Genomic DNA, 12,550 nt, shown 5'->3' with positions numbered 1-12,550 from the left:
TTTGGGTGGGGAGGGGTTTTCCTTGCATAGGAGTAATCAGTTACCCTAGTGCTATTTATTGAGTGTTCTTCCTTTCTCACTGAACTGCAGTGCCACTCTGTGAGACTTTTGTTGGCAGTGAGAGAAGTAGGTGGGAGAGACCTTTTACAGATCTTCAATTAATGCCCCTGTGTTCAGTCTCACTTCTCACTCCCATCCTCCATCATACTTACTGTTTGTTGCTTTCCAGAGTTCCACTGAGCAATTTGGCTGCCATCTTTTTCTTATTTCCAGGGCATATTTGAGAATACAGCCCTTTTTTATCCTTCTTCATCATTTAACACTTTTTCTTTCTAGCTTCCAGAAATTTTCTGAAATCTCCTGCTGCCAATAGTCTTCCCCTGCTGCACTTGTTGTTGTTGTGGGTTTATGTCTTTTTGATTACTTTACTATGCTTCAATGGGGTCTTGGAGGGAGAGGTTTTAAACACATGTGCTTAGTCTGTATACTATTTTTATCTGAAAGTACAAAGTGAAGAATTTTAAACATTAAAGATTATATTTCTACATTTTCTTAAGTCTTCAAAAAGATAATTAAATTTTATCATTTGGGACCCTGAATGATACAATTTAACTATTTCTGAACATACAAAGCTAGTCAGAGGGCCGCAAAGTTTCTTACCTAGTGTTTCAATTCGTGTTTTAATACTACATAAGGTTTTCCATTTTTAATAATCATTTATATTTATAGTCTTTAGTATTTCATAATGCCAAAAAAGTGGATAATTCTTGGTTTACAATGTTCCGTAACCTTTGGCTTATGGGTGTGTAACTAAATGCCTGGAAATAAGTGTCCATGAAAAAATTATAGACACAAAAAGGGAAGAAATTCTCTAAAACTTTGCTATATCCCACTAATGATTTCACTGTTCACTGTACTTGGGACAGCTCTCCAGTAAAATGACATATTGCAGGTTTCTTTTCTCTGGCAGAAATTGGAAAGTACTTGGTGTAATTTTTTTTTTTTTTTTTTTTGCTTACATTGGATGCATGCAGTGAAGCTGGTTTATTTTTGGTCATTTCCTGTCTACGAGCACTGTGGTATTTTAGCCAACACTACTATAATAAAATATAATGCATACAATGAATTTTCACACCTATGAATGTTGTAATAGAAATTCATAAAATAAATTATTATAGGAATCAGCACCACTTATTCATTGGGAAAAGAATCTTCCGCAATACTTTAAGTCTTTCTGTTCAGGCCTGTTATGAAAAGCCTAAAGGTTAAAAAAATAATAATAATCCTCCTAAATAATGTCTCTTTTCATCTAGACATTTAAGAGTATGTTCTACATTTAGCCTGGCTTTCAGAGTCATTACTTTATTGCATTGAGCTAGTCACCCTGTCTTTTCTTAAAGTCCTTTATTGAAAAGGCATAGGATATTTTCCTGACTTTTAAAAATTTATTTATTTATTTTTTGAGATGGAGTTTCACTCTTGTTACCAAGGCTGGAGTGCAATGGTGCAATCTCGGCTCACCACAACCTCTGCCTCCCGGGTTCAAGTGATTCTCCTGCCTCAGCCTCCCAAGTAGCTGGGATTACAGGCATGCGCCACCATGCCCAGCTAATTTTGTATTTTTAGTGGAGATGGGGTTTCATCATATTGACCAGGCTGATCTCTAACTCTTGACTTTGTGATCCACCCACCTGGGCCTCCCAGAGAGCCGGGATTACAGGCATAAGCCACTGTGCCCAGCCTCCTGACTTATTCTTATGTAAAGATCAAGTTGAATAGATGAAACTTTGGACTTAAAATTAACCACTAAAAATCTTGAAGAGAATTCATATTTGATGTCATTCTGCCTGCTATTATATAATTAATATTTCAGTTGGAGAATGTAATTGGAAATGTATTGGACTTTATGGGAAAACAAATTTTAAGCAGATCCTCCAGAGAAGAATACCAGCTTTCTTAGAGTACAAATTTAGAGTAGACAGAGGTAGGAAACTGGGTCAGATGACCAGTTACCCACTCTAGAAATTTGAGTCACACTTAATTCCACCCTTTCCTTCATTCTCTAGTCAATCACTAAGTCTTACTTTTATTTATTCTTAAATGTCTGATAAATCTAAGTTCTCTTATTAATAATCATGAAAATGTACTGAGCTAAGTATGAGGCATAGTTTAGAATATTTTTTTCTAATCTTCACAACTCTGAAAATATGTGTATTATGATAATCATTTACATACAAGGAAACTGAAACTCAAATAATTAAGTAACTTGCCCCAGAAGTCATCAGTTACCAATAGCAGATCTGGAATTTGAACTAAAGTCTATCTCATTTTCTTGACATTGCCATTTCGACTACACCATACCATTTTTTGTTATGCCTGCATATGGTCTAGTTGACACTTTTGCAGTGGTCTTCTTGCTCATCCCCTACATTCAGCCTCTCCCTACTATGTCCTCCACAAAGTTGATTGACTTATCTGTCTGAATTGGGTCTTTGAGAGCAGAATGTGTATCTTATTCATCTTTGTATCCCTAACACCAGTACCTAGATTCATGCATGATACTTTGGAGGTGCTTAAATCTCATCACTTTTTAAATTTAAAAACCTTTTTCTGCTTCTGAACCATGCAGGATAAAATCTGACTTTTCAGGCTCATCTCCAGCTCCTTCTCCCTTCCATGTTTCAATGTTCCTGCCCCGTATTTTAGTGTTCCAGCCATAGAAATATTGTTCAACCCAGCAATCCCATTATTGAGTGTATACCCAAAGGAATATAAATCACTCTAGTATAAAGACACATGCCCATGTATGTTCATTGCAGCACTATTCACAATAGCAAAGATATGGAATCATTATGAATGCCCATCAGTGATATACTGGATAAACAAAATGTGGGAGGCCGAGGCAGGCAGATCACTTGAGGTCAGGCATTCGTGACCAGCCTGGCCAATAAGGTGAAACCCCATCTCTATTAAAAATACAAAAATTAGCTGGTCATGGTGGCACGTGTCTGTAATCCCAGCTACTTAGGAGGCTGAGACACAAGAATCTCTTGAACCCGAGAGGTGGAGGTTGCAGTGGGCTGAGATTGTGCCATAGCACTCCAGCCTGGGCGACAGAGTGAAACTGTGTTAAAAAAAAAAAAAAAAAGAAAGAAAATAGAAAGAAAGAGAGAATATGTGGTACATATACACCAAGGAATACTATACAGCCATAAAAAAGAATGAGATCATGTTATTTGCAGGGACATGGATGGAGCTGGAGGCCATTATCATTAGCAAACTAACACAGAACAGAAAATCAAATACCACATGTTCTCACTTATAAGTGGGAGCTAAATGATGAGAACACATGGACACACTGAGTGGAAAGCACACCGGGGCCTATTGGACGGTGGAAGGTGGAAGGAGGAGGAAAAATAACTAATGGGTACTAGGCTTAATACCTGGGTGATGAAATAATCTTTTTTTAATTATTATTATTTTTATTTTTTATTTTTTTTTTGAGATGGAGTCTCGCTCTGTCGCCCAGTCTGGAGTGCAGTGGCCGGATCTCAGCTCACTGCAAGCTCCGCCTCCCGGGTTTACGCCATTCTCCTGCCTCAGCCTCCCGAGTAGCTGGGACTACAGGCGCCCGCCACCTCGCCCAGCTAGTTTTTTCTATTTTTTTAGTAGAGACGGGGTTTCACCATGTTAGCCAGGATGGTCTCGATCTCCTGACCTCGTGATCCGCCCGCCTCGGCCTCCCAAAGTGCTGGGATTACAGGCTTGAGCCACCGCGCCCGGCCTGGTGATGAAATAATCTATACAATAAACCCCCATGACACAGTTTGCCTATGTTACAAACCTGTACATATACCCCTGAACTTAAAAGTTTAAAAAAGAAATTATTCTTACATAAATATATTATACATAATCAGGTTTTATTTTCCATACAAAATAAAATCTGTGTCAGGTTTGCACATGTGCCCCTGAACTTAAAGTAATCATTCCAGCGCCCTTCTTCATTCTGTTTTCCCAACTTCTGCTCCTGCTAAAAATCCGCAAATGCAGCCTTCCTTTTTAAACTTGACTTTTCCCCTCTGAAAGAACTGGTCATTCCTTTCTCTGTGTTCCCTTAGCATATGGTTTAAATATTCATTATATTACAATAAGCACATTATATTATATTTAATATATATATTCATCTTCCTCTCCACCCCACCCATCCAGATTGAGAGCTCTTTGAGAGCAAATATATCTTGATTTATTTTTATATCCCCAATGCTTAACACAATATCTGACACATAATAAGCTCTCCACAAAAACCTATTTGTTTAATGTGATATTGAGGTCATTTTAGTTTAAAAATTATATCCCATGTGTTTGTTAGGTTGATTGCAGAGTAGGATTAGAGCAGTTATATTTCTAAAACTATCACCCAGTAGAAGTGAGCAATAGTTTTGCTATATCCAGAAACCTTTGTATGATCTCATCGTTGATTGTTCTTATCAATACACATGATTTAGAGGCATTTGCCAAAATTCTTAGCACAGTGTTTTGTAGATAGTGGGCTTTCAGGATATGTTTGGTGAATGAAAGAAAGAAAGAATTAATTAGTTAATTAATTAATATGTGTGTATGTATAACTAAAAAGATGTGCTCATATCTGCTAAGGACACAAGGAAAACTAGAAGAACAATCCCCAATATATAAACATTGTTTGGCAAGCTAAGTCATTTTTTCATGGAGCTCCGAACTATTCTTTCCCAGAGGAGCAAATTTGTAAACATTGGCCAGAGTTTAAGGCTAAACTCAAAAGCTTCCTTCAGAAAATAACTGAAATGGGTTAGGTGCTATATGGCCTATTTACTAGGTGCTACGTTTCCTAGTGAAAAAGATGAGCCTGTCTGCAGCCCAGGAGACTTGCCATTTGTTTTTACCAAATGGACATGTGATAGCTACATAAATTGGAAATTCTGCTTTGTTTTGTAACCATGTCACTGTTTTGCTGAATGTAGCCTTGTTTATTATGTCACTTATTTCCTGAACAGTTTACTTGACAAGCCCTTTACACAAAATAAATAATCCCTTTCTGATGACAGACTTTTTATTGTGGAACTTATATTCTTAAACTTTTAATTATGTGGAAAAAGAAAGGCAAGACACTTTTAAATATATGATGTGGAGCAACATCATTTCCCAAAGGATTTGTTGATGTTTTTGATACGTAACTCTGATTCCCCATCATTTTTACATTAAACTTTTTTACTGGTTGCTGTGGCCATCAGGCATCCCTATGTGGATAAACCTTCTTGCTAACCCTTATTCTGTGCCTATATCACTGATTCTGCCCCTTTACTGAAACCATAGCTTATGGTTCAAACATCCTTCTTAAGATATGATACATACTCATTAAAAACTTCATCATTGTCCCACTTCATTAATTCATCCAAGAAATATGTATTGAGCAGAGCGTGTGCTAGGCGCTGTACTAGATTTTGGATCTACTATAGTAATTGTGACAAATTTCAAGCTCTCAAGGATCACTGTGTTTAGTAAGAGAGATAGATAAGGGGACAAGTAATTGCAGTACAATGTGGCAAGTATTGTAATAGCAGTATGCACTCTTTTCATCAAGCCTTCTTTGTTTTAGTGGCACTGAAACTGTCCTTTGTTTTGTTCCAGTATTGATTATATAATCAACCTCAATGAGATATAATCTAACTCAATGTATCACACAAAGCAAAATGTATGGAACTAATTGTTAAGTTAGTTTTTCCTATTATCAGCCTTCACCTTTCTAAGATTATCATCTAAGACGATTCATATACTACTATTCATTGGATATTTGATTTTTGTCACATAATAATCATTGTCTTAAGTGCTAGTCTGGTAGAAATCGAGCCTTTTTGTATTTTCTTGGTTGCATATTCACTTAAAGTAGACTGATGTTATTACTAATCTTGTTATTGAATAAACAAATGTGTAGAAGGTTAGTTGGTACCTCTGAAATAAGTATGATAAACAACAGAGCGGTGCTTTCTTAGTTTTATCCCTTAACATCAATATTGTAAAATGTTTGAAGATATTTAATAATTCATTCAATATACATTGTTAAAAGCTAATTACTAGGTTTTGCGTCCCCAAAGATGAAAAAATATACAATCTCTAACCTCACTCATTATCTGGAATAATAGGCAAAATTGTAAGCATAAAATTGTAATATAGTTATGAGAAGTGTGTTCCAGGAGTGTACCAAAGACCATGGGAGCACAAATAAGAGTGAGACACCAATTTTAGTAGGGTCAAATAAATACTGGATGAAAGCAGAAATCCCAGAAGGAAAATGCAGAAACAAAAACCATGCTTTGTTTAAGTTTTGAGGTTGGGTAAAACAAATAGTTACGTTTCTATTCACAAGGCAGAACATATGAGTTGGATTAAGATATTTCATTTATTCTCTAGCTATCATTTAGATAGCCTTATGTAAAAAATGTGGCTTCTACCTTGGAAATAATAATGACCAAATTCAGTGCAGTATGAGAAGCAACTCTCTCTCTCTCTATATATATATAGTGTGTATATATCACATAAATAATGATTCCTTCTCACTATTTCTTATTTCAAAGTGAGGAGGAAATCTATACTGATTTTACTGATTATAACTATAGTATACACTTTAAAAATTTCAAAAACCATTGAAGTATCCAAAAGTAGAAAGTTAGAGTTACCCCCTAATACAACCTCTGAGAAATAAACTATTTTTAGCAGTTATTACTTAGTTTGTAAACCTATTTTTATATGTATGGTTCTTACTATAGAAATACTAATTTGAGGCCGGGCGCAGTGGCTCACACCTGTAATCCTAGCACTTCGGGAGGCCGAGACGGGCGGATCATGAGGTCAGGAGATTGAGACCATCCTGGCTAACATGGTGAAACCCCGTCTCTACTAAATACATTTTAAAAAATTAGCTGGGCGTGGTGGCGGGCGCCTGTAGTCACAGCTACATGGGAGGCTGAGACAGGAGAATGGTGTGAACCCGGGAAGCGGAGCTTGCAGTGAGTGGAGATCGTGCCACTGCACTCCAGCCTGGGTGACAGAGCAAGATTCTGTCTCAAAAAAAAAAAAGAAATACTAATTTGTAAACTGCACTTTTTTTCTAGTCAGAAAAGTTTATAGATTGGGAAAACCTGTCTGTATTGAAATGAAAAGATAACCATAATGTAGTAAACAGATTGTTTTAAAACTAAAGGGAATATTAGTTATCTGACATGGATAGAAATAATTTGGGTTTAGAGGTGATCTTTTTGTTCATAATGTGCCTCTTTTTAAATTAAAATATATGATTAGAATAATACAAAACTTCCAGACAGTCTATTGAAAATTAGTCTTTAATGCTCTAGGTTTAATTATGGAAATGAAAAAAGAATATAAAATTGTGAAGAGCTTTTCTGACAGGTCATTATACTGTTAGGTATTCTGCATGATGTCTTTCATTTAAAATCATACTTTGGATTTTCCAGGCCTCTAGACTCAGGACTCAACAATGCTTTACAAGGTTTATCTGTCATAGACACATACCTTGTTGAAGTGGACGGGGATACACTTTCCCTATATGGCTCAGGAGCACTGGAATCTCTGGATAGGAATTGGAGTGTTCAGACAGCAGGAATGATCACAACTGTCTCCTTCACTTTCATAGAATTTGATGAAATCGTCCATGTGCTTCCTAAACTGAAGATTAAGTTTCCTAATTCTCTGGTAAATATTTCCTTTTAGTAGTATATTTGAATTATGCTTAGTCAATGACTTGTGTGTTCAGGCCAAAGACCTGTTTTAACTTTTATTTATGTAGTTTCTGTCTGGCAGGAAGATTAAAGTTTTGTGTTGATTTTGTTGAGCTAGGATTTAAATTAGTATTCATAAATGGCCTTGAAGTTTTATGTTAACATTTGAAATTAAATCTTGAAAAAAAATGATCCTTTGTGGAGTAGAAAAAGACTGATATGATTTTGTTCAAGTTCTTTATTTCTGCTTTATAAAGGATTCACCTTAACACATAGCCTTATGTATTCACCTATTATACCTGGTAATGGTGAAATGTATATTTATTATATAATTTTTACAGTTGTCCCCTAACAATGTTGAAAATAATTTTAATAGCTCATTAAAATTACTTTGAGAAATTAGCCTTCCTCACTTATGGTGTCATTGTATTATTTAGTATGCATTTGTAGAAACCGTGATTTCTATAATGAGCTCTCTCTTATTATTGTTGTGTTTTTCTCTGTCAGCCAAGAGACTTCCCTCACCTGCCTTTTTGGTGGGTTTTTGTTTTTATTTTCACTTCATTCTCCCTAAAAAAGATAGGGGTGGAGACAGTATGTTTAGAAAAGAGCATCTAGATTCACAGACAGAATGCTTGCATTAACATTGCAGTTTTAGTGATTTGATTTTTCTGTAGCCAGTGTAACTATCCTACATAGTGTTTGGCAAGATACAAGTAATCACAACTAACTAGTTCTTCTCAGGAAAATTGTGGGGCCTGTATTTATAAAGCTCTGAAATTTTCATTTCTAGTCTTTTTTAAAACATTTATTTAATGTCAATGTAAAACACATAAAATCAATAATTCCTGAATCTGCATTATTTGATATTTATGTAACTTTAAAGAATGTTTGTTTATAAGTGAGACTGTCATTTATAGAAGGAGTCACCCAGAATTCAATACTGGATGGATTCCATCAATGGTGCATTGGATGAATTAAAGTTACGTAAGTTTAGTACATTCAGTTGATTTAATGTAATTGAAGACATACTTGCTAAGCCTAAAGTTTACATATTTACTTGGGAAATGATTAGTGAAGCTTTAATGTTAATATTTCAATATGGTTAAAATTAATGTTCCAATCTGTATTTGTGTTTTATCATTGCAGCACCTTAAATTCAAGGAAACAAATCTTGTAATGCTGCAGCAATTTAATGCACTAGCACAACTCCGTCGTATTGACCAGTTGACAATTGATCCTCAAGGAAATCCAGTTGTCAATTTTACACTCTGGAAATATTATGTACTGTTTAGGTTAAGCCATTTTAGTATGCAGAAAATAAATGGAACAGAGGTAAGCTAAAAACTAGATGAACTATAGAATAAAAATATTCCTTCTTAGGGGAAATAGTTACATTAAATGGTTAGAAATTTAAGTAACCATGATGGAACATTTAAGACATAATGTTTTTTTTTAATATAGACATTTAAAATGTCAAAAAACCTAAGAATCTATTTTAAAACTTCCAAAGAACTAAACAAATTGTAAAAATAAAATAGTAACCAGGTTATAGTGAATGGCAAATGCTTATACTGTTGTTTGTAAGCATTCAGTGAAATAAAATGGTGGGGCGACAGTTAAAAATAAAAATAAAAAATAACTGTTTTATAAGTAATGTGATCTTTGTATTTTTCAAAGTACTTTGCAGACTGCCTGGTATGCAAGAGGGGATAAGGAAGTAAAACCTAAATGTCAACTAATAAGGGTATTGTGGTAGAGAAAGGGAAGAATAAAATGGAAAAAAAAGGGGAGGAAGAACATGATTTACAAAAAGAAGAGATGAAAAGGAGAAATAAGCCAGGAAGAAAGATAAAAGAAAGTGAAAATAAGAGAAAAATAAAATAAAATAAGTATAAGTAAATGTCTGGATTGCTTTGTTAATAGCTGGTAGCAACCACTGTGCCATGACTACATTGGGTAACTCAGGTCTGGAACTGAATAGCTGGAAAATTATTAGTGAAAAGTTATTTTTAGATTGATTCTGCTAAGCTTGTCACAAGGTAATCCCCCAGCTACTCAAAAGCCATGTTCTTTTAAAATACTAATTTGGAAAAAAAAGAGAGAAGCTATGCTTCTACCTCTACTGAATTTAAACACTCCTCCAAAGGAAAAAAAATCTTTAATATGTTGTTAGTCTTATTACAATATCTCTTGAAATTCAGAAGACCTCTTTATTGTAAGATTAACTGTAATCAACTTTCTGGCACAGTAACTGTATTTCCCTGCAGCTGATACTTAATTCCAAAAATTCAGCATACTATGAGGAGACTGTACATCTCTGGATCAATGTACAAGCAGCTATATGAAATTTGCATCAACCATGGTATTTCTATAACCTCAGAATCAGCCATCTGCTGAACATGTTGGGTAAATCTGAATCTTCAGATGACTTTTAATTTCTCCAGCTAGTTCTCAAGAGGGTTGGCTCAGTCTTGTGTATTCATGTATACTATTTGGTACTTCCCCAGAGGTGAGGTTGTGAGTCCCTGGAAGGACCTAATAATTAGTCCTAAAGGTTTCTAAAGTTAGCCCAGACTGGAAATAGAATGGTTATTTTTACTATGGGTGAGTGATTCTTCCTTAATTGAGGTAACAAACCGTTACCTCAGTTAACCCTAAATAGTGTATTTACCCAGATATGGATCATTACTAGAAGAATACCCATTATTATCAAACTTTGAATTAGGAAGGAATAGTATAGTTATGTAAAGTAGAGAAGAATTAGAAAGAATTAGAAAGAACCAATATAATTTATTCTGATTTAAATTTCTGAAAATCTCAATGCCAGGGATATTTGACACTTTATTAAAATACCTAATATATATTCCTGTTTGTAAAGTCCTTGACCTTACATAGTAATGTTACACTGCATTTTTACTTCTCTGTGTATAAAAAAGAAAGATATTGCTTGAGGTAGAATTAAATTCAGTTATGAGCATCAAGAAGAAAACATGGAGTAGTGTCCTGCATTGGCCACTAGGTGACTATATTGGACCAGACACAACTTAGTTATTAGCTAAGGAAGGATTTGAAGTGACAGAAGCCTCCTTAACTGTTAAGATCCAGGGAAGGGAAGAGAGCTAGCCTGCACTGATTCATATGTATAAGATGTTTGTGAATTATTGGTTTGTTTTTAAGAAAATGCCTGTGAAGAGTATTACAGCTAGTGTCAGGAAGAAATTTTCAAAAGATCTAAAATTTAATTATACCAGGGTTTCTAAACCTTGGCTCTGTTGACATTTTGAGCCAGATCATTCTTTCTTGTGGGGGCTGTCCTCTGCATTGTGACATTTTTAACAGCAACCCTGGTCTCTACCCACTAGATGCCCATAATGTCCAGAAATAACTAAACATGTCTCCAGACATTGCTGATTGTTCTGTAGGGCGCAAAATGGCTCTTGGCTGGGATCATTGAATTATGACAAAAAAACAGTATTTAAAATGTAAGGAACTCTATTTTGTATTAAAGAATATATCCCCAGATAGTAGTACAGGTACTGCTTTCAGCTTTTGGTACTTTTTTGGTTAATGTAAGAATGGGTCCTCATAGGGTATACTTGTGACAAGTTATTCTTTTTGGGGATAAAGACTGATAGAATGAACGGGAGCATCCTTGCTAATTCAGTGAAGTTCCATCTCTCAGGAAGGGACAAAATTATCCCTAAAGGAGCAAGGTATGTCCAACACCTTGGCTTATCTTTGATACATTATTAAAAGGCATCTATCCCATTGACACTTGGGAATTTTTTGCCTCTAAATCATTCTAATCCAAGAAGCTATAGTATTTCTGAAAAAAAAATTACTAAAAATTGAAGTGTAATTCTCAGGAAAGACAGCTGCTAAATCAGAGCTAACTCATCACCTCCAATCAACTTCCATCATCATGAACCACAATTGTACATCTTCTTTTAACTCAAGAAAGAAAAATATCAATGAAAACTCTTCTTTCTACAGCACAGGAGAATGTGCTTTTGTGGGCTTACAAGATAATATTTAATCTGGATCTCTCTTTGGGATTATATTAGTTTTATCCAGCTAAGAGATGGTGTCATTTTTTTTTTACCCCTTTCTATCGTATCTCTTCAGGTGACACAGAATGATATGATAATGGCTGAAAGGCTCTTTGGAATCCTAGCACATGTAGCATCTTCTGAGTTACCCCAGTATCGTCTGATTTCCATTCTGGGTGATGCCAGGTAACCTTTAATTTTTATAGTTTTTTATAGAATCACTGTTATACTAGAAAAAGAAATAAATCCACATACGTCTTAACTATGCTAATTATGTGTTCCATAAACATGTATCCTAGACTAGCCCTATTGAAAGCGTTGGGGATATTAAATCAGATGATCCTTATTCTCATATGGCTTATAGTCTAATAAGTTAAAGATATACACAAGTAATTAAAACATAATGTTTCAGGTGCTATAAGGGAGGGCCGTAGGGGAGACTAACCACATTTTGGAAGAACACTGGGGAAGTCTTCACAAAGCAGATAACATTTTATCTAGTTCTTTGGGAATGAGTAGGAGTTTTCAGGTAGAGGATATGGGGAAAAGATATCTGCAAAAGCACAAGTAATTATAAATAGCTCAGTATAATCGGAACATGGGGTGATTATGAATAAGTGATAGGAAATGAAGCTAGAAAGATTGATTGTGGTCTGACTTCGAAGAGCTTTCCAATCCATGCCAAGCAAAAATGAAAACTTGTGTTTTGTAATGAAGCACAAGCAATCA

General features: G+C 35.1%; 1 protein-coding gene across 1 annotated transcript in view; it reads left to right on the top strand.

The window, feature by feature from the left end:
* Positions 1-12,007, top strand: part of LRRC49 (leucine rich repeat containing 49) — a gene marked incomplete at its 3' end in the record, with an annotated part of 168,338 nt that extends 156,331 nt beyond the window's left edge. Inside the window, exons 13-15 of the mRNA XM_011940552.1 lie at positions 7,506-7,743; positions 8,919-9,104; positions 11,898-12,007. Of these exons, the coding sequence (XP_011795942.1) occupies positions 7,506-7,743; positions 8,919-9,104; positions 11,898-12,007 (534 nt within the window). The remainder of the gene's footprint in view (positions 1-7,505; positions 7,744-8,918; positions 9,105-11,897) is intronic.
* Between the last annotated feature and the right edge of the window lie 543 nt (positions 12,008-12,550).

Source organism: Colobus angolensis, unplaced genomic scaffold (genome assembly GCF_000951035.1).
Source record: "Colobus angolensis palliatus isolate OR3802 unplaced genomic scaffold, Cang.pa_1.0 Scaffold19, whole genome shotgun sequence".
Classification (NCBI taxonomy): Eukaryota; Metazoa; Chordata; class Mammalia; order Primates; family Cercopithecidae; genus Colobus; species Colobus angolensis.
The sequence above is the reverse complement of the archived record's forward strand: the minus strand, read 5'-3'. Positions and strand labels throughout refer to the sequence as shown.